The sequence below is a fragment of the Nycticebus coucang genome, chromosome 19, assembly GCF_027406575.1.
Source record: "Nycticebus coucang isolate mNycCou1 chromosome 19, mNycCou1.pri, whole genome shotgun sequence".
NCBI lineage: Eukaryota > Metazoa > Chordata > Mammalia > Primates > Lorisidae > Nycticebus > Nycticebus coucang.
This window is the reverse complement of record NC_069798.1, coordinates 988,870-1,011,111: the sequence shown is the minus strand read 5'-3', so window position 1 is coordinate 1,011,111 and position 22,242 is coordinate 988,870. Positions and strand designations below refer to the sequence as shown.

The 22,242-nt window shown below is 42.9% G+C and overlaps 1 protein-coding gene across 2 annotated transcripts in view; it reads right to left on the bottom strand.

Annotated features, from left to right (window-relative positions):
* Positions 1 to 22,242, bottom strand: part of CEP192 (centrosomal protein 192) — a 151,132-nt gene that overhangs the window by 118,743 nt on the left and 10,147 nt on the right. For both annotated transcript variants that reach the window (XM_053571227.1, XM_053571228.1), the window contains exons 4-8: positions 21,099 to 21,224; positions 14,416 to 14,588; positions 9,812 to 9,861; positions 6,273 to 6,393; positions 4,009 to 4,160 (exon numbers count right to left, since the gene is read on the bottom strand). In XM_053571227.1, the coding sequence (XP_053427202.1) occupies positions 4,009 to 4,160; positions 6,273 to 6,393; positions 9,812 to 9,861; positions 14,416 to 14,588; positions 21,099 to 21,224 (622 nt within the window). The remainder of the gene's footprint in view (positions 1 to 4,008; positions 4,161 to 6,272; positions 6,394 to 9,811; positions 9,862 to 14,415; positions 14,589 to 21,098; positions 21,225 to 22,242) is intronic.

Genomic DNA, 22,242 nt, shown 5'->3' with positions numbered 1-22,242 from the left:
GGGCGAAGTGGCTAGGGCCTGTAATCCTAGCACTCTGGAAGGCTGAGGCAAGTGGATTGCCTGAGCTCATGAGTTCAAGACCAGCCTGAGCCACAATGAGACCCATTCTAAAAACAGCCAACTGTTGTGGGGGGTGCCTATAGTCCCAGCTACTCAGGAGGTTGAAGGAAAAGAATCGCTTGAACCCAAAAGTTTCTGAGGTTGCTATGAGCTGTGACAACACGGCACTCTACCAAGGACGACAAAGTGAGACCCTGTCTCAAAACAAACAAGCAAACAAACAAAACCCAGAAAATCTTTTAAATTAAAATTAAACAAAGCTGGGCACAGTGGCTAGGAGGCCAAGGTGAGTGAATTGCCTGAGCTCACAGGTTTGAGACCAGCCTGAGCAAAAGTGAGACCCCGTTTTTAAAAAATAGCTGGACATTGTGGCGGATGCCTGTGGCCTCACCTACTTGGGAGGCTGAAGCAAGAGAATCACTTGAGCCCAACAGTTTGAGGTTACCGTGAGCTATAACACCATGGCACTCAACCAGCCTCCCAGAGTGCTAGGATTACAGGCGTGAGCCACTGTGCCTGGCCTGGCTATTCATTTATTTATTTATTTATTTTAGAGACTCAGTCTTGCTCTGGCTCAGGCTAGTTTCGAACTTGTGAGTTTAGGCAATCCACCTACCTCAGCCTCCCAGAGTGCTGTAATTACAGGCGTGAAGCACCATGCCCCGCCCTTATTATCTTTAGACATTAAAACTTAAATATGAGGCTCGACGCCTGTAGCTCAGCGGCTAGGGCACCAGTCACATACACTGGAGCTGGTGGGTTCGAACCTGGCCCAAGCCTGCAAAACAACAATGCCAACTACATCCAAAAAATAGCTGGGTGTTGTGGCGGGCACCTGTAGTCGCAGCTACTTGGGAGGCTGAGGCAAGAGAATCCCTTAAGCCCAAGAGTTGGAGGTTGCTGTGAGTTGTGATGCCACTGCGCTCTACCAAGGGCCACATAGTGGACTGTGTCTCAAAAAAAAAAAAAAAAAAGAGAGAGAGATGAGAGAAGATATTTGCAGGTTATGTCTCCGACAAAGGTTTAATAAGCAGAATCCAATCGCTTCTTGGCCTTTTGGCTAAGATCAAGTGTAATAACCAGAATCCAGAGAGAACTCAAACGTATAAGCAAGAAAAGAACAAATGATCCTATCGCAGGCTGGGCAAGGGACTTGAAGAGAAACTTCTCTGAAGAAGACAGGCGCACGGCCTACAGACACATGAAAGAATGCTCATCATCTTTAATCATCAGAGAAATGCAAATGAAAACTACTTTGAGATACCATCTAACTCCAGTAAGATTAGCCCGTATCACAAAATCCCAAGACCAGAGATGTTGGCGTGGATGTGGAGAAAAGGGAACACTTCTACACTGCTGTTGGGAATGCAAATTACTGTGTGAGGCCACGGCACTCTACCGAGGGCCATAAAGTGAGACTCTGTCACTACAAAAAAAAAAAAAAGGGAATGCAAATTAATACATTCCTTTTGGAAAGATGTTTGGAGAACACTTAGAGATCTAAAAATAGACCTGCCATTCAATCCTATAATTCCTCTACTAGGTATATACCCAGAAGACCAAAAATCACATTATAACAAAGATATTTGTACCAGAATGTTTATTGCAGCCCAATTCATAATTGCTAAATCATGGAAAAAGCCCAACTGCCCATCGATCCACAAATGGATTAATAAATGGTGGTATATGTACACCATGGAATATTATGCAGCCTTAAAGAAAGATGGAGACTTTACCTCTTTCATGTTTACATAGATGGAGCTGGAACATATTCTTCTTAGTAAAGTATCTCAAGAATGGAAGAAAAAGTATCCAATGTACTCAGCCCTACTATGAAACTAATTTATGGCTTTCATATGAAAGCTATAACCCAGTTATAAACTAAGAATATGGGGAAGAGGGAAAGGGAAGGGAGGGAGGGGGAAGATGGGTGGAGGGAGGGCGATTGGTGGGATTACACCTGCGGTGCATCTTACAAGGGTACATGTGAAACTTAGTAAATGTAGAATATAAATGTCTTAACACAATAACTAAGAAAATGCCAGGAAGGCTATGTTAACCAGTGTGATGAAATGTGTCAAACTGTTTATAAAACCAGTGTATGATGCCCCACGATCGCATTAATGTACACAGCTATGATTTAACAATAAAATAAATTTAAAAAAAAAGAGAGAGAAAGAGAAAAACTGAGGCAAAAGGATCGCTTGAGCCCAAGAGTTGGAGGTTGCTGTGGGCTATCATGATGCGACAGTACTCTACCCAGGGTGACAGCTTGAGAATCTGTCTTTAAAAAAAATGTTAAACATTTTGAGGAGGGAAACATGGGGAGCAGACCCGAAGGATGCCAGGTCAGGGTTATTAATGTAGAAGGAATCAGAAAAATCACCATCACAACCACCAACGAGTAACTATTCCCAGGGGGCTTTAGCAATGACACTAAAACCAGTTCATGAAGGGTTGCTGGAGAACAGGATGTTCACAAGATTTTAATGTACAAACAAACGCTTTCACAGATGTCTGTTTCATCCCAGAGATAACTTATGAGTAACAAAGGGGAAAAGTACTTCTGTAAGGAGATATTTGGCCACTACCACCTCAACCAAAACCATCCAAGTGTAGCATTACCAGTAACGAACAGACTTAAATGTCGGATGTGAGGCAGGAAGAGGAATACAACATCACCTGTGGTAAATACGAGCCCAATGACAAGGTAACTGTTTAATCTGAATTCTTGCCAAAATGTTTAATCTAGTCAGGAGAAAAAAATCAGGTCTGTCTATATTAGGGGTTGTCCTACAAAACAGAGAGCCTAGATTTTATAATCTTATTTCTTCTTCTTGTTTTTTTTTGTTGTTGTTGTTGTTGTTGTTGAGACAGAGTCTCACTGTGTCGCCCACTTTAGAGTGCTGAGGCTTCACAGCTCACAGCAATGAACTCTTGGGCTTAAGCAATTCTCTTGCCTCAGCCTCCCAAGTAGCTGGGACTATAGGGGCCCGCCACAACGCCCGGCTATTTTTTTCTTGTTGTTATCATCACTATTGTTTAGGTGGCCTGGTCCGGGTTCAAACCCGCCAGCCCTGGTGCCTATGGCTGATGCTGTAACCACTGAGGGACAGACATTGAGCCGATCTTATTTCTTCTTGAGGAGACAGAGTCAGGTCTCAGTCTGCTGCCCAGACTGGAATCTTTGAACTCTTGGGCTCAAGTATCCTCCTGCCGCAGCCTCGAGAATACCTGGGACTACAGGCAATGCCATCACACCGGGTAATGTCTTTATCCTTTGTAGACATGGGACCTCACTGTGTTTCCCGGCTGGCCTTAAACTCCTGGCCTCTCAAGCCTACCGCTTCTGGTTCCCAAACTGCTGGGAATACAGGCATGAGCTACCCACCCAGCCTACAAAATGTTTAATGTCAGGAAAGACCAACTCCAAATAGAAAGAAAATAAAGAGATAAGATAATCAAATACAAGTATAATCTTTGACTAAATTCTGGTTCAAAATAGCAAAAATAAAGGACATTTTGGGGCCAACAAGGTAAATTTGACCATGGATTATACATTAAACTGTCATATCAAGTTACATAACAGTATTATGATTACATTAGAAAATGTCCTAACTCACAGGATATGAATGCTGCCGTGTTTGGATGAAGTGTCATACTACCTGCAACTCACCTTCAAATGGTTCAGGGGAGAAAGCATGTGTGAAGAGAGAGAGAAAATGAAAGGAGGCAGACACTAGCAGCAGGAGATCTGGGGGTGAGCGTGTAGACAGTCACTGAATTACTCTCTTAATGTTCTATAAGTGAGGGGAAAGGAGGCATTTCTCATCAATTTGTACTTGGGAAAAACAGTCCAAAGGCTCTAATTTAATGTTTATATCCAGTGAGATTAATAGTAGTTTTCCATTGTCAAATTTCTGAAAATCCATAAAGACTAGAACATACCCGAGTAAGGTCACTTATGGGTAATCTGAAATCTGTTTCGGGAGCTCCTTGGCCTTCTAGGTCTTCATATATCATTCCTGGCATTGCCAGTTGTTCAAAATAAGCCACCAAATGATCGTCATAAAACATTTCATCATCAATATCATCATCATCTATTAAGAAAATGGAGAAAAAATAGGAAAGGCATTTAAGTAGTGACTATTTTTTTTTTTTTTTACAGATGTGGTCTCACTATGTTGCCCAGCCTGGGCTCAAACTCCTAAACTCAAGCAATCCTCCCGCCTTGGCCTCCTGAGTAGCTGGGGCTATACGCAGGCACTATTGCACCTGGCTATGGTGCTGATACAACATATACATGAGTCAAAATATGATTTTAACACTGGGCATGAAGGCTCACACCTGTAATCTAGCATTCTGGCAGGCCAAGGTCGGAGGATCACTTGAGCTGAGGAGTTTGAGACCAGCCTGAGCCACAGCAAGACCCAGTCTCTAAAAATAGCTGGGCGTTGTGGCAGGTGCCGATAGTCCAGCTAAGGGGAGGCTAAGATAAAAGGATTACTTGAGCCCAAGAGTTTGAGGTTGCTGTGAGCTCTGATGCCATAGCACTCTACAGAGGACAACAGTGACACTCAGCCTATGTATTCAAAAAATATGATTTTGTTTTTATATTTGACATGAGGAAACTACTGTAATTTCAGTCAATTATAAGTCATTATGAACATTTTAGTATAAGCTAAATGTTTAACCTCTTTAAGAGTACAGAAAGGGCGGCGCCTATGGCTCAGTGAGTAGGGGATGGCCCCACATACCAAGGGTGGCGGGTTCAAACCCGGCCCCAGCCAAACTGCAACAAAAAATAGCGGGGTGTTGTGGGGGGCGCCTGTAGTCCCAGCTACTGAGGAGGCTGAGGCAAGAGAATTGCCTAAGCCCAGGAGTTGGAGGTTGCTGTCGTCTGTGACACCAAGGCACTCTACTGAGGGCGACAAAGTGAGACTCTATCTCAAAAAAAAAAAAAAAAAAAAAAAGAGTACAGACAGATTCAGGATCCTGCCATATTATCAAAAGTTGGGACAAATGTGGTACCAACAATCAAAGGGAAAAGAGTAGACTATTCACAAAATGGTATAGCAAAAGGTTAACTCTATCAAAAAAGAATAAGCAAGCCCCTCATCAGAGAAAAACAAGGAGGGGAAACACTGCAGAGGGTCAGCGGTGGCCACACCCAGCTCGGCAAGGCTAACTCAAAGGCTGTCAATCATAGCAATGGTATAGTCAGTCAGCAGTGCCTTTGTAGAGGTTAATTTTGCAACATTAAGAGTCTTACTATACTTATAACCTTTGACTTAGCATTTCACCTCCAAGAATCTTGCTCATTAAAACAATCAAAGATCTGATAAATTCAGATTGATAAGTCCTTATCTATACAACTCCACAATCCAAGAAAATCTGAAAACTCCTGTGGCAATAAACCTGTGACACTATTTATACGTTCTATTTAAGCCGCTTAGCTCATCAACTTGGCCTTCAAAGCCATTCATGATTTGGTCCAGCCTACTTTTCTGGGTTTATTTAACCAACACAGCCCCACACTGGTGCTGACAACACACAACCCAAAGCCCGGGGCTGCTCCCCAAACGTGGCCTGTCTCTCAGCAGAGCCTCTACTGATGTCGTTCCTGCCCCAACATGTGCTCCTCCCTGCTCTTTCCACAAAGCTTCAGACATGCCTTCCTCATTCGGAACTGATTTATCACCCCCTACAATTCCCAGCTATTTTTACACTGTTGAGGTACACTTAATATGATCTGAACTTTGGCTATGCATCTCTTTTCCACACTTAAGCTGAGGTTTCTTCAAGAGCAGAGGGTACACACTTCATTGCTCCTCCAATTTCTAAACATAATGCTTTATACTGAGTGGCACCTTCAGGTGACTATTTTGTACCCTAATGATGTTAAACTGAGAGGTAAGTAGAATCACATCAGGATTGAGATGATATATAGAAATACAATTTTAAATCCCATCACTCAACAAAAGTAGCCATTTGAATGCTGTCTTTCTTTTTATTGTTTGTTTGTTTGTTTTATTTATTTTGAGACAGAGCCTCAAGCTGTCGCCCTGGGTAGAGTCCTGTGGCATCACAGCTCTGTAGAAAGAAAATGGGAGCATGAAACCCCAAAAACTTGGCATAATTACTAGTATAACAAAGGAGAACCAAGCAGGTGCAGGGAAAGCCCTGGGGAAACATAAGTCGCTCTGCAGTACCAGAAGAATCTTCCAAGCTTGCCGGTGACACGGGCCTCTCATTTTCTAATAAGCTAGTGCAGCTTAAGTCACTGTTTGGAATCTCATCTTCAGAATGTTTTCCAGCATCAAGCCCAATGTTCTATAAGAAATAAAATGGTGAGTAGGAGAAGTTTACTCACTGCTTTGAAGAGTATAGGACATGGCTACAAAAAGGACCAAGTATTTTTTCAACCTGCAATGTGCTCAGTATGTGAAAATCACATTTAGGCAACAAAGGGCTAGTTGTGTTCCACATGTATTAAAACTCTTCTCCCTGCCCCCACGTCACTCCCTCACTGACCCAACCAGTAAGACATCTTTCAAAATTAAGGCTTCCCTTGGCTTGGCGCCTGTAGCTAAAGCGGCTAAGGCGCCACATACACCAGAAGTGGTGGGTTAGAATCCAGCCCAAGCCTGCCAACAACGACAACTACAACCCAAAAATAGCCAGGCGTTGTGGCAGGCGCCTGTAGTCCCAGCTACTTGGGAGGCTGAGGCAAGAGAATCACTTAGGTTGAGGAGCTGGAGGTTGCTGTGAGCTATGATGCCACAGGACTCTACCCAGGGCAACAGCTTGAGGCTCTGTCTCAAAATAAATAAAAATTAAGGCTTCCCTCAAATGGCTTGCACATAACTCAGAGAGCCTCATGGTGCACTTAGAGTACTTATGCACAGAGGAACTCGAGCAGCACAGGTCACGACAGAGGAGTCAGACTCCACACTCTTCACCTAAGTAACTTTTATTACCATTGTGTTGGACAATCAGTTCTGCACTCCTCACCCCAGGAACCATGTAATTAAGGACACTCAAGGCCAGCATACAAATTTAACATTTCCCTTTACATGTTGATTTTATTTCACAATAAAATTCAATATACATTAAAACAATACCAGCTTAAGAATTAGATTGCAAGATACATACTAATTTTTTTCTCCTTTTTTTTTTTTTTTTTTTGAGACAAAGTCAAACTGTTGCCCTGGGTAGAGTGCCGTAGCATCACAGCTCACAGCAACCTCAAACACCTGGGCTCAAGAGATTCTCTTGCCTCAGCCTCCTAAGTAGCTGGGACTACAGGCGCCTGCCACAACACCCGGCTATTTTTTTTTTTCTTTGGTTGTAGTTGTTATTGTTGTTTGGCAGGCCCGGGATTCAAACCCATCAGCTCTGGTGTATATGGCTGGCGCCCTAGCCACTTGAGCTTCAGGCACCAAGCCAATACACACTAATTTTAAAGATAAAAACATGGGATCTCACTACAATTTTATCCTTAGAAAGGACAGTGCTGAGCTACTCCCATAAATATGCAAGACACAGGGTCACCAGGGGCTACTGTGATTTATTAGTATTTAAACAAATATGAAATAGTTGAATATTTCATATGAACATGAAAAATGTTAACACTTGTGCAATATAAACTCTATGTTTGGAAATTTTTCGTAGTAAAAATTGAGAACAAATCCATATGGGCAAGAACAACATGCAAAGTATCTCTGCCTTTTTGGTAAGGCCTGGAAAACGTTTCCACCCTGACACCAGAGGCCTCGCTTTTACAGTCTGACAATGAGACCCACAAAACATTCACTGACACAGCTGCCAGGAGAAGCCAAATGAAGGTTTCATACATTATAGTGCCAGCTCTCCCATCTCAGTTTGCTAACATACTTTCTGCTATTCTTTTTTTTTTTTTGTAGAGACAGAGTCTCACTGTACCGCCCTCGAGTAGAGTGCCGTGGCGTCACACGGCTCACAGCAACCTCTAACTCTTGGGCTTACGCAATTCTCTTGCCTCAGCCTCCCGAGTAGCTGGGACTACAGGCGCCCCCCACAACGCCCAGCTATTTTTTTGTTGCAGTTTGGCAGGGGCTGGGTTTGAACCCGCCACCCTCGGCATATGGGGCCGGCGCCCTACTCACTGAGCCACAGGCGCCGCCGTACTTTCTGCTATTCTTATTTCCTTTCCTTTTTAATCAAGTATCTCAGGCTTCTACACCTGTTTTGTGCTTTCCAGTTTTACTGTCTCATTCTTTTATTATTTTTTTTTTTTTTTTTTTTTTGAGACAGTCTCACTTTGTCACCCTCTAGTAGAGTGCCGTGGCATCACAACTCACAGTAACCTCCAACTCTTGGGCTCAAGCAATACTCTTGCCTCAGTCTTCCAAGTAGCTGGGACTATAGGCGCTCGCCACGACACCCAGCTATTTTTAGAGATGAGTCTCGCTCTGGCTTAAGCTACTCTCCAACCTATGAGCTCAGGCAATCCACCTGCCTTGGTGTCCCGGGGGCTAGGATTATAGGCATGAGCTACCATGCCCAGCCTGGCAATCATTATATTTAAATGATCTTTAAAAGTCTAATAAAGTAAATGTAAGACAAAAATTGCATGTCCTTTTATAAGTTTTAACAGTATTTATATTTTATAAGTAAATCTCATGAGACTGCATGCCTGAAGTCCAGGTTTAGTGTTTATGTTGGACATAAGCTATTTATCTGCTCAGAACCACTTCCTCTGAAGAGCCTCTTTTTACTTCACATGGTCTGGTGGGTGGTGGGCTGCACTCCTCTACCTGTGCGTGTACATACACACCCATATACAGCACACATACAGACGTGGACAGAAGATGGAGGCTCATCCCAACTTAGCCCTTGGCACACTGAGTTACCTAACGGAGGGTGTATGACCCAAGTGAGCTCATTAGACTTGTTTGTTTTGGGGGTTTTTTTTTGCAGTTTTTGGCCGGGGCTGGGTTTGAACCCACTACCTCCGGTATATGGGGCCAGCGCCCTACTCCTTTGAGCCACAGGCACCACCCACGACTTGTCTTTTTAATTTTTTTCTGAGGCAGAGTCTTGCTCTGTCACCCCAGCTAGGCCACAGTGGCATCCTCATAGCTCACAGCAACCTCTAAAACTCCTGGGCTCCTGCCTCAGCCTCCCCAATAGCTGGGACTACAGGCGCCTACTAGAATGCCCAGCTAATTTTAATCTTTTAGTAGACATGGGATCTCACTCTTGCTCAGACTATCTTGAACTCCTGAATACAAGTGACCCTCCTGCCCTGCCTACCATAATGCTAGGATTACAGGTGTAAGCCACCATACTCAGCCTTCTCTTCTCTTTTGATCATGAGTATTAAGAGTGTAGGCAGCTAAGGTTTGCCTACAAATGAAGACAATTTGACTATTACTCAAGAAATGATTGAGTGACAACTACGTACCAAAAACTGTTCTTAGCACAATTCAAAAATTAAACAAACAACAACAGAGAAATGCTTATCCTCGTGGAACTAATATTCTAGATGAGCAAAGAGATGGAGACAGCTCTAACAAGTCTAAGAACCCACAGTCCCAGGTGCTGCACTCCCACTGAACCTTGTAATTACTTGAAATGAACTAACCCTAAAGAAGTTGGAGTTCTACTATAAGCAAGTAAAATATTTCTAAGTAATATAACACTTACAAACGTGGAATATGAACTTTTGCTACAATGCTCTAAAAATTGCTAATACATAAAACTTTACCTTGACTTCATTATTCATCCATGATCGTAAATGAAAATCACTAGGTGAGTCTGTTTAAGAAAACAAAAATAAAAAGCGAGAGACCAGGTTATTCTATCAACTAAATAGCCAACAATACATAAAAATATCAAATGAAGTCTTGGCGCCTATAGTACAGTGGTTATGGCGCCAGCCACATACACCAAGCCTGGCAGGTTCGAGCCCGGCCTTGGCCAGCTAAACAACAATGACAACTGCACCAAGAAGATGGCCAGGTGTTGTGGCAGGCACCTGTGGTCCTGGCTACTTGGGAGGCTGAGGCAAGAGAATCACTTAAGCCCAAGAGTTTGAGGTTGCTGTGAGCTGTGACGCCATAGCACCCTACAGAGGGTGACGTAGTGAGACTCTGTCTTAAAAAAAAAAAAAAGAATCTAATGAACATTTTTATCTTGAAATAGAATAAAAGCTGGCTCAGCACCTGTGACTTAAGCAGCTAAGGTGCCAGTCACAAACACCTGAGCTGGTGGGTTCAAATCCAGCCTGGGCCTGCCAAACAATAATGATGGCTGCAACCAAAAATAGCCGGGCGTTGTGGCAGGCACCTGTAGTCCCAGCTACTTGGGAGACAGAGGCAGGAGAATCGCTTGAGCCCAGGAGTTAGAGGTTGCTGTGAGCTGTGATGCCACGACACTCTACCCAGGGGGATAGCTTGAGGCTCTGTCTGAAAAAAAAAAGAAATAGAATAAAAGCTCTTTTAAATGATGGCATAGGAATTCACTGTGGATGAGTTGAATTAAAAAGAAAAAGTGCTAGGTAAGGAACCATAAAATTATACACACACCAACAAACTTGAATATGAATCTAGCAGAAAAAAGCTAACTTCTGCTTTGTAGGGAATGTGAGGAAGGGAGAAATGAGAGAAATGACACCACCAGTTTGAGCAGACAAACTACAGCCCAAACAGTAGGATAGCAGACAGGTGGCAAAGGCACCTAGGCAACACGACACCCAGGCCAGAGACGCAGCAGCGCCCCCTCCTGCAGACCGTGGGACAGCAGATCCTTAGTGCACCAGGCTGAGAAAGAAATTTCCCAGCTGCGCTAATACCACTGTGGTCGTGTAAGAAAAGGACAGTATTTTTAGAGCAGCATACTAAAATATGTATGAATAAAATGATATCTGGAATTTTTATTTTATTAAATCATAGCTGTGTACATTAATGCAATCATGGGGTACAATGTGCTGGTTTTATATACAATTTGAAATATCTTCATCAAACTGGAATTTTTAAATATCAGAAAAAGTGGTAATAAAAGGGGGGGTAAAGCAGCATGACAGAATCTTACTAGGGGTAAGGTGTATGGGTTTGAAAACTGATATTATAATTCACATTCCAGAAAACTGACCCTTTTAAAGCAAACAATCTGGTATATTCACAAGGCTGTACAACCATCACCACCATTTTCATGATTCCAAACAGAAAAGCCAGACCCATCAGCACTCAACTCCCTGCTCCCCCACCCCTGGTGCTGACAACCACTAATCTACTTTCTAAGGATTTGCACCTCTGTATCTACAGATTTGCCCATGGAAAATGGAATTCTATGTTCTGTGGCCTTCTGTTCTGTCTTCTCTGACTTAAGAGTAATGTTTTCCATAGTCAGCTACCACAGCACACACTGCTACTTCTCTCCTTTCTATGGAAGAACAACACTCCACCGTGTGGACACACTACGCGTTCTCCACTCCCAGGTCAGTTAAGGGACGTCTGAACTGTCTCCACTGTCTCCACCTGTTCGCCGTTGTGAAGAACACTGTTACCAACGTTCAGGTACAGACTTATGCGTGAACATACATTTTTCTTTCTCTTGGTTATATGCCTAGGAGTGACATTTCTGTATCATTATAGCAACTTTATGTTAGATGTTTTCTGTAACTGTCAGATTGTTTTCCAAAGTGCCATTTTACATTCTCATCAGCAATGTATGTGGGTTTCATTTCTCTAGCTCCTCACTAATACTTGCTATTTCCCATCTTTTTCAATTATACTTATTCTAGTGGGTGTAATGTGGTACCTCACTGTGGTTTTGAAGTGCATTTCCCTAACGCACTAATGATATTGAGTATTTTTTGAGTGTTTATAGCTCATTTGTACAACTTCCATACAAAAATGCCTATTCAAATCCTGTAATTGCCCATTTGTCTTTTTAATAAGTTTTAAAAGTTTTTAATATATAATTTACAAATATTTCTCCCATTTTGGGGTTTATCTTTTCACTTTTTTTTTTTTTTTTTTTTTGGTTTTTGGCCAGGGCTAGGTTTGAACCCACCACCTCCAGCATATGGGACCAGCGCCCTACTCCTTGAGCCACAGGCGCCGCCCTAACTTTTTTTTTTTTTTTAAACAGAGTTTCACTATGTTGCCCTCAGTAGAGTGCCATGACGTCACAGCTCACAGCAACCTCAAATTCTTGGGCTTAGCGATTCTCTTCCCTCAGCCTCCCAAGTAGCTGGGACTACAGGCATCTGCCATAATGCCCGGCTATTTTTTTGTTGCAGTTGTCGTTGTTTAGCAGACCCAAGCCAGGTTCAAACCCTCCAACCCCAGTATATGTGGCCAGCACCCTAACCACTGAGCAACAGGCCTATCTTTTTACTTCTTAAAAAGCTTTTTTTTCTTGTTTGTGAGACAGGACATTAATACTATTCTCACTACTTCCCTGTAAATGACATTTTTCGTTCTTTCTTTTTTTTTTTCCTTTTTGGAGACAGAGTTTTTACTTTGTCACCCTCTGTAGAGTATCACGGCAAAGTAGCTCACAGCAATCTCAAACTCTTGGGCTCAAGTGATTTTCTTGCCTTAGCCTCCTTAGTAGCTGGGACTACAGGTGCCCACCAAAACGCCCAGCTATTTTTTAAACACAGGGCCTTGCTCTAGCTCAGACTGGTCTCAAACCTGTGAGCTCAGCCAATCCACCTGCCTTGGCCTCCCAGACTGCTAGGATTACAGGCATGAGCCACCTCGCCCAGCCTGTGTATGACATTTTTCATCAAGACAAATACAAATATCCCTTAAGATTTTTTAAACTTAAACATGTGTGCGCAAATGTGCATCATTCATCACTCTTATAAAATCAAGCAAGGCCTTTTGGGTAATGAACTACATACAGCTTGGAGTTACACAGTATCACTGCTATCTAAGCCCATAGCTGTCAATTTCCAGTTTTGATTTTTTTGAAGAAAGACAATGTAGAGTACTTAAAAGGAATCAGATAGCAAAAGCCCATGACTTTTATCTTAAAGAATTTCCCCCACATTTTTGTAGTTTTTTTCTCCACAATTTGATAGCAATTTTTTCAAATGACTTACCTTTGAGTATTTCCAAAGCATTCAACTTGGTTTTGTTAGAAACAATTTCTTTTGTTTTTATTTTTTTTGAGACAAGAGTCTCACTATGTCGCCCTCAGTAGTGTTGTGGCATCACAGCTCACAGCAACCTCCAGCTCTTGGGCTTAACCGATTCTCTTGCCTGAGCCTCCCAAGTAGCTGGGACTACAGACACCTGCCACACGCCTGTCTTTTTTTGTTGCTGTTGTTTAGCTGGCCTGGACTGGGTTCAAACCCGCCACCTTCGGTATATGTGGCTGGTGCTTTAACCACTGTGCTACAGGCACCAAGCCAATTTCTTTCTTTTTTTTTTTTTTTTTTTAATTTTTTTTTTTTGAGACAGAGTCTCACTCTGTTGTCCCAAGGCTAGAGTCCAGTGGCATCATAGCTCACAGCAACCTCATACTCTTGGGCTCAAGCAATTCTCCTGTCTCAGCCTCCTGAGTAGCTGAGACTACAGATGCCTGCCACAACACCTGGCTTTTTTTTTTTTTAGAGACGGGGTCTTGTTCTTGCTCAGGCTGGTCTCAAATTGTGAGCTCAGACAATCCACTTGCCTCAGCCTCCCAGAGTGCTGGGATTATAGGTGTGAACCACAGTGCCCAGCCCTAAAAACAATTCGTTTTAAAATTTATAATTTAGCAGTTATACAAAAACAAGATTATGAACAAAAACAATTCTTGATAGGAAAAATGAAAGGGGCAAATAAACAGGCTCCCTCTGCTATGGCCATCCAACAACATGGTTTCCAAAGGAAAGGGGGTTTTAGCTTAAATCAGTAAAGACAGGAGATGAGATAAGAGATATTTTCTCATAAAAGTACTATAAATGGGCTTGGCCCCTGTAGCTCAGTGCTGTTAGGGTGCCAGCCGCATACACAGATGGTGGGTTTGGACCGGCCCAGGCCTGCTAAACCACAATGACAACTGCAACAAAAACAATAGCCGGGCGTTGTTGTAGGCGCCTGTAGTCCCAGCTACTCGGGAGGCTGAGGCAAGAGAATAGCTTCAGCCCAAGAGTTTGAGGTTGCCGTGAGCTCTGATGCCACAGTACTCCACTGAGGGCGACATACTAAGACTCAGTCTCAAAAAAAAGAAAGAAAAAGAAAAGGTATATGCCAAACTCAAGCATTTTTACTTTACCATGACAGCATAATAAAAACATAAAATACAGTTCAAAAATGGGGAAGTGAAAATCAAAATATATAAATTAAGAAAGAATTTCTAATAGTTCAGTACCTTGTACTCGTTCCAGTAGTGAAGTCCTATCAGAAAGGGACTGGCCCTGCAAGGACTGCGCAGGTTTAGCTTGTGTCTCTGCTGGTCCTGATGGGTGACCATGAACAGCTGACTGTGTTAGGAGAGGGTGTGACAATGGCTGACTTTCTGTACCGTTTTTCCTACAGACAGAACTTTATTAGGAAACAAACATGTTAGTTACAGTGGGTAAATCCAATCTATTAATAAGTTCATGCATTTCATCTCTAAAAAAGAAAAAAAGTGGCCACAATAAAAAGAAACATTCCTGGGTCCAGCAGAAACTCTAAGCGTTAACACTGCTGGGCATCCTAGGGACTGAATCAACACATCCAGTGATACGACATCGTGGGGACTGAATCAACACGTCCAGTGATACTCAGTCTACCAAAATCAAAGAGCTATGCCTTGAGATGCAGCATAGGAACTTTTGTTTTGTTCTGTTGCAAGTAAGTATCCAGAAACCATCATGTCTAGAGAAAAAGTCAGCTTTCTAAAAATAAGACAGACTTAAAGGGCACTGGTATATTTGCCAAAATAACTAAATCTCTGAATTGGTAACAATTTTTAAAGTTGCACTTTTGTCCTTATCTTTCCATCTACCTCTGCTGTTTTATACCTGGATCACAATATTTGTCTTTAAAGGCAATTTTCCCCTCAACCTTCTGCAAAAGCTGCTGGGCCTCTATCAGCTCACCACAGCAAGAGGGCCGGGAATGCAAGGTGTCCAATCTGTTTTCTTCTCTGCCATACACTGGAAAGAGTTGTCTTTGGCCATACAGTAAATACACAAACACTAACGAAAGCTGGTCCACAGGCATAATTTTCACAATATCTGATACCACAAATAAGGAAAAAAGTCCTCAGATAATCTGCATGCAGTCCACAGGTTGGACAACCCTGGTGGAACTTCAGGAAAAAGCCTCTAAATGTAAGAAATTCATCATTTGACAAACTGATACCTAGAGCCAGACTCAAATTCAGCCAGGGTGGATGAAAATAAATAGCTCTTCCACATTTCCCAAATCCAAACCCTTCGAGCCTAAGGCAACTTTCCAAACCCAACCCAGCTATAATTCATCTCCCAGTCTCTCTTCATCTTCTGTGGAGTAGTGACCCGGGGACAGCCATTAGCTTAAGCCAAAGGTACACACCTGAGCAGGTGCAGGAAAATTTCACTCTGAGTACAAGAAAGGGTGGGGGTAGTGGAGAGACTATAAACAGAGACAAAGTCACGTGGTAGAGGGGACATAAAGAAGAAGGGGTGAGGGAGCAAGACAGGGACAGGAAATAAAACCAAGTCAGGACATTTAGGTTTACTCCTGTATTTTAAAGCCCCCCACTGCCTCCGAGAAAAGCATACAGCATGACTATTAGAATATCAGGAACAGGTGTTGCCCGTGGCTCAGTGATTAGGGCACTGGCTGCATACACTGAGGCCGGTGGGTTAGAACCTGGCCTGGGCCTACCAAACAACAAGGACAACTATAACAAAAATTTAAAAAAAAATGGCCATGGGTGGCGCCTGTGGCTCAGTGGGTAGGCCGCCAGCCCCACATACTGAGGGTGGCAGATTCAAACCCAGCCCTGGCCAAACTGAAACAAAACAAAAAAAAAAGAAAATAGCTGGACGTTGGGATGGGTGCCTATAGTCCTAGCTACTTGGAGGCTGAGGCAAGAGAATCACTTAAGCCCAACAGTTTGAAGTTGCTGTGAGCTGTGATGCCACTGCACTCTACTGAAGGTGACATAGTGAAACTGTCTCAAAAAAATAAAAAATAAAAATAAATAAATGACAAAAAAAGAGCTCTCATGATTTAAATGATGACTGTCAAATGATTATTAATAAAGAGTAGTAAATTAGCCAGGTATGGTGGCTCACGCCTGTAATCCTACCACTCTGGGGAGACCAAAGAGGGAGGATCATTGAGCTCAGGAGTTCCAGACCAGCCTAAGCAAGAGCAAGACCCTGTCTCTACTAAAAATAGAAAACAAAAAAAAAACTAACCAGGCATTGAGGTGGCACCTGTAGCACCGGCTACTCAGGAAGCTGGGAAAGAACTGCTGGAGGCCGGGAGTTTGAGGCTCCTGTGAGCTGGGCTGAGGCCTCTGCATTCTAGCTGGGAAACAGAGTGAACTCACTTCTCCCCCAAAATAGTAAATCAGAAACTTACCTAGAGTAACTTATTTTTTTACTAAAATGGGGAAAAAAAAGAAAAGAAAAAAAACAATGGTAACAGATCACAGGCCATTGAAAACAGTAGTTCCAAAAAGAAAAGAGAGAAAAATAGAATACTACCAAAGAAATATTATCTAGAACTAAAGCACACAAATCCCCAGACTTATGCCAATTAGAATCTGGTGAATGGGGAAAACCATCCCCACCCACAGGGGAATCGGAGAGGATTCTAAATGTTTGCAGACAGAGAACAACAGTTCATATACAAAAGATCAAGTATCAAAATGACATCAGCCTTATAATGCCTTCAAAATGTTATGAAAAGTATTTGCATCTTAAAATTCCATACTCAGCTAAAGTACTAATTGAACTCCAAAGTTAAAGACATTTCAAACAGATAAATTGTGCCTCCTCTAGAAGAGGTCAAAGAAGCTGACCCTCACACACGGCCTAAGGCCAGGGATCTTCAGGCTGCCCACCCTCCACCAAGAGGTCTTCAGACTATTCAAGAGTCAAGGACTGAGACCGACCATCCACGGCATCCATGACGCTTGGCCAGGCCTGTGTCTTCTATTGACAAGAGCCAGTAAGACCACTTTCCAGACCTCCTCACCACCGGCCTGAGGCAAGAAGATGCTCCTGGGAGACCCTTTCCTTCTCCCACTCCACCAAGCTACTTTTCAGGGTTACCAGTAACCTAACTCTATGCTACTTCCAACAGTCAACTCTTAGTTCTCACTTTATTTGACATAGTTTGATAATTACCCCCCCCCCTTTTTTTTTTTTGTAGAGACAGAGTCTCACTGTACCGCCCTCGGGTAGAGTGCCATGGCGTCACACGGCTCACAGCAACCTCCAACTCTTGGGCTTACGCGATTCTCTTGCCTCAGCCTCCCGAGCAGCTGGGACTACAGGCGCCCGCCACAACGCCCGGCTATTTTTTTGTTGCAGTTTGGCCGGGGCTGGGCCTGAACCCGCCACCCTCGGCATATGGGGCCGGCGCCCTACTCACTGAGCCATAGGCGCCGCCCTCCCTTTTTTTTTTTAAGAGACAGTCTCATTCTGTCACCCTCAGTAGAGTAATGTGACGTCACAGCTCACAGCAACCTCCAGCTCTTGGGCTTAGGCAATTCTCTTGCCTCAGCCTCCTGAGTAGCTGGACTACAGGCACCCACCACAATGCCTGGCTATTTTTTTGCTGCAGTTTGGCTGGGGCCAGGTTTGAACCCGCCACACTCGCTATATGGGGCCTGCGCCCTATTCACTGAGCCACAGGCGCCGCCCAGTTGCCTCTTCTTTTATACATGTTGCTGACACAGCTTCCAAGACACCATTCTCCTCCTGCCAGAGCTCCAATGTACAGTCTCCTTGTCTATTTCTCCTGCCCCCAACTTCTCAAAGTTCAACTGCCCTGAGGACCAGTCCTGTAACTCGTCCCTACTCCATCCACCTTGTACCTCTGACAGTCTCCTGAGTGTTCTTCCTACACACATTCTTGCCTCCCACAGTTTATTCTCCACACAGTAGCCAAAGAGAACCTTCCGTGATTTTCAACCAGTGTGCTGCAGCACACTGATGTGCCCTGGGAGGATCTTAGGTGTGCTGCAAAAATTTTAAAGATGATTAATAAAATTATTTTCAAAAGAATTCAAAGCACAGTGTTTTTTTTACTCTCTTGCTCCTACACCTCCAGCCTCCAGGCCACCCTGTGACACACTGGGTCTGCTTCTGCCTCAGTGCCTTCACACTGCACCTTCCATCTCAAGTCCTCTCCCCGCATCCCCCACTCAAGTCTTTGCTCAGAGACCCACATTCATCACCGCCTTCAGCCTTCCTTACTATAACGACTCTCCTTATCATCTGTTTTTCTAGCACTTTTCCTTTGTCATATACTATAAAATTAGCATATTTTAACGTATTTTGTTCACTGCTATTTCCTAAGCACCTGGACAAGTGCCTGGTACATAGTAGGCACTCAGTCAAAAATACACAGTGGCTCTTTCCACCCTCTTCCCATGCCATCATAATGGTGAGCATGAATGTCCGGGCTGGTGCTCTGAAAAGCAGCAACAATGCTGGAAAGAGAGGCAAACACCTTACAAGGCCGTGCTCCAAAGTCATCATTCGGTTTCTAATCATGATGAGGAAGCACAGTTACATTAGCAAATGTGAAACCACAGATGAACATAGAGCTAGGAAAATTGTGAACCTCACAGCAGGTTAAACAAATGTGGAGTGATCAACCCTAGATTTGACATGCAGCTCAAAAATATAGAAAAATGGCAGAACAGCCTGCTCTCATCCCACCAGTCTGGTTTCCTTGTCCTGACAACTTCAGGACAGTTGGCATCATGGACCATGAAGTAACAAGAAAACACACAGGAGGGAAAATCCTACCATTCATTAGCTAGGAATGTAATACATACTTAAAAATAAAATGTCTCAAGGGAAAAAAAATGAATATACAAGAGTTAACATCTTTAATATACAAATAACACTTTCAATCCCATAAGAAATCAAATATGAATTTAAACACAGAAAACTACACTGTCTATAATAGCGCCATTGCCACTTTGGTTTTATAAACGTCTAGACTTTGTTCCTTGCATATATGCATGCATATAAATTATATTTACTTATAAAAATCAAAGATTAAAAATAGTACTATCAGATATTGGGTGAATTGGGAGAAGAAGGCAATATCAAATACACCCAATGGAAGTATAAATGGGTAAAAGTTATCTAAAGAGTTATCTAAAAGTTATCTAAAGAGTAATGTGTCAATTTGTAATGGTCTTTAAAATAAAATATTTTTAACTCAGCAATTTAAATCCTAGGAACCAGGCCAGGCCTGGTGACTAATGCCTATAATCCTGGGATTCTGGGAGGCCAAGGCAGGTGGATTGCCTGAGCTCATAGCCTGAAGACCAGCCTGAGCCAGAGCAAGACTCTGTCTCTAAAAATAGCTGGGCACTGTGGCAGGCGCCTGTAGTCCCAACTACATGGGAGGCTGAGGCAAGAAGATCATGTAAGCCCAAGAGTTCAAGGTTGCTGTGAGCTATGATGCCAGGGTACTCTGCTAAGGGTGACAAAGTGAGACTCTGCCTCAAAAAAACAAACAAAAAAACCTAGGAACTTACCTTAAGAAGTTCCCAGGTGTGGCTTGGAACCCGTAGCTCAGTGGTTACAGTGCCAGCCACATACATCTGAGCTGGTGGGTTCAAGCCTGGCCTGGGCCTACTAAACAATGACAACTGCAACAAAAAAATAGCTGGGTGTTGTGGCAGGCACCTGTAGTCCCAGCTACTTGGAAGGCTGAGGCAAGAGAATTGCTTGAACAATTGCTTGAACTCCTAAGAGTTTGAGGTTGCTGTGAGCTATGATGCTCCAGCACTCTACCAATGGTGACATAGTGAGATGCTATCTCAAAAAAATAAATAAATAAAATAATCTCCCGGGTGTGCAAAATGTATTTATAAATGTATAAATATAAGAAGTCCATTACATTTATAATAGCAAGATTTCAATAATCTAAACCCCCAAACTAGACTTGAGTATAAGCTATTAACATTATAATACAGATTCACATTAATTATAATTGAAAGCTGAACCCATACCATGGGTTTTTTTATTTTATATTAATATATTATTAATACCATATATTAATATTTTTTCTTTTTATTTTTTGAGACAGAGCCTCAAGCTATTGCCCTGGGTAGAGTGCCATGGCGTCACAGCTCACAGTGACCTCAAACCCCTGGGCTTAAGCAATTCTCTTGCCTCAGCCTCCCAAGGAGCTGGGACTACAGGCACTTGCCACAACGCCCGGCTATTTTTTTGGTTGTAATTGTCATTGTTTGGCAGGCCTGGGCCGGATTCGAACCTGCTACCTCTGGTTGGTGTATGTGGCTGGCACTTTAGCCACTTGAGCTACAGGCGCCACCCACTATATATTAATTTTTACAAGTTATAATAATAGTATAACAGTTTAATACCATTCCAGAAAAAAAAATTTACATACATATACATGTATATGCGCACAGAAAAGTCTGGAAGACTATAAATGAAAGTGCATCAGGTGCAGTGGGGTGCATCTGTAATCCCAGCAACTCGGGATCACTTGAGCCCAGGAATTCATACCCGGCCTGATCAACATAGTAAGATCCCATCTTTAATTTAAATTTAAAAAAAAAAAGGCAACAAAAATTTTTTTCTTTAAATTCAGCCAATAGCTATTTGCTAGTTAGAGAGATTATAGGCCTTTAATGTCTCACTAATAATTCTCAGTGTTACGTTTTTTCAATGAGCATATATCACTTTTAGAATCAGAAAAAAATGTTTTAAAGACTAAAATTGTGATTAAAACACATAAAGAAAACTCCTAAGAGTCTTAGAATTAATTAGAGATATAATCACACTTTCATTTTTCACAACTGAGTAAGACTCAGTTTTAACACAGTACAAGCAAATGGAAGTAGGAACTTACTCGTCATCCTGGAAGCTAAGCAGTAACCTCTCTCTGGGTTCACCATCACTCTGGCTGCTGGGAGAGGACCCCGACGGAACTGAAAATCTCCCTTCTACTAAGTAAGATGCCTGGATATCAGGATATCTACATAAAAAATTTTATTTTAATTGTTAAGAGTTAAATTATGCACATTTAAATTTCATCATGACATAGGCATGTGTGACTATCAAAACAACCACCAGCTGATAAAAACAAATAGGGATCCTCGTATTCCAAACTATCATTCTCTATGCAAAGCATGGAACCTGTGGAACAGCCACAGAACGTCCGTGTATTCAAAAGTACAGCCAGACATCTTAAAGGTAAAAGAGCTTAGGAGTTAAGCCAACCCTTTCATCCCAAACATAAACATTACTGTATTCACCGAATATCTGAGTTGAGAAAAGACAGAAAGCAATCAGATACTGAAACGAACTTTACACCAAGACCCTGTATGGAATGGATGTGTGAACTACACATATCACTTTGGAGATACAAACCAGGGAATACAAAGCCAAGTGCGGTGGCTCAAAGGAGTAGGGCACCAGCCCCATATACTGGAGATGGCGAGTTCAAACCTGGCCCCGGCCAAAAACTGCCAAAAAAAAAAAAAAAACAGGGAATACAAAGCCAAGTGCGGGGGCTCACGCCTGTGCTTCCAGCACTTGGGAGGCCCAGGGTGGGTGGAGTGCCTGAGCTCACCAATTCAAGACCAAACTGAACAAGAGCGAGACCCCGTCTCTAAAAAATTGCCAGGCGCTGTGGCAGTAGCCTGTAGTCCCAGCTACCTGGAAGGCTGAGGCAAGAGGATCCATTGAGACCAAGAGTTTGAGGTTGTTGTGAGCCATGACACCACAGTACTCTACCAAGGGTGCCCAAGGGAAACTGTCTCAAAAAAAACAAAACAAAAGAGGGAAATGTAACCAAACATTTATCTGGTTATAAAACTGGTCAAGAGGGTGGCGCCTGTAGCTCAGTGAGTAGGGCGCGGGCCCCATATACCAAGGGTGGTGGGTTCGAACCCAGCCCCGGCCAAACTGCAACAAAAAAATAGCTGGGTAGGTGGTGCCTGTGGCTCAGTGAGTAGGACGCCAGCCCCATATGCCGAGGGTGGCGGCTTCAA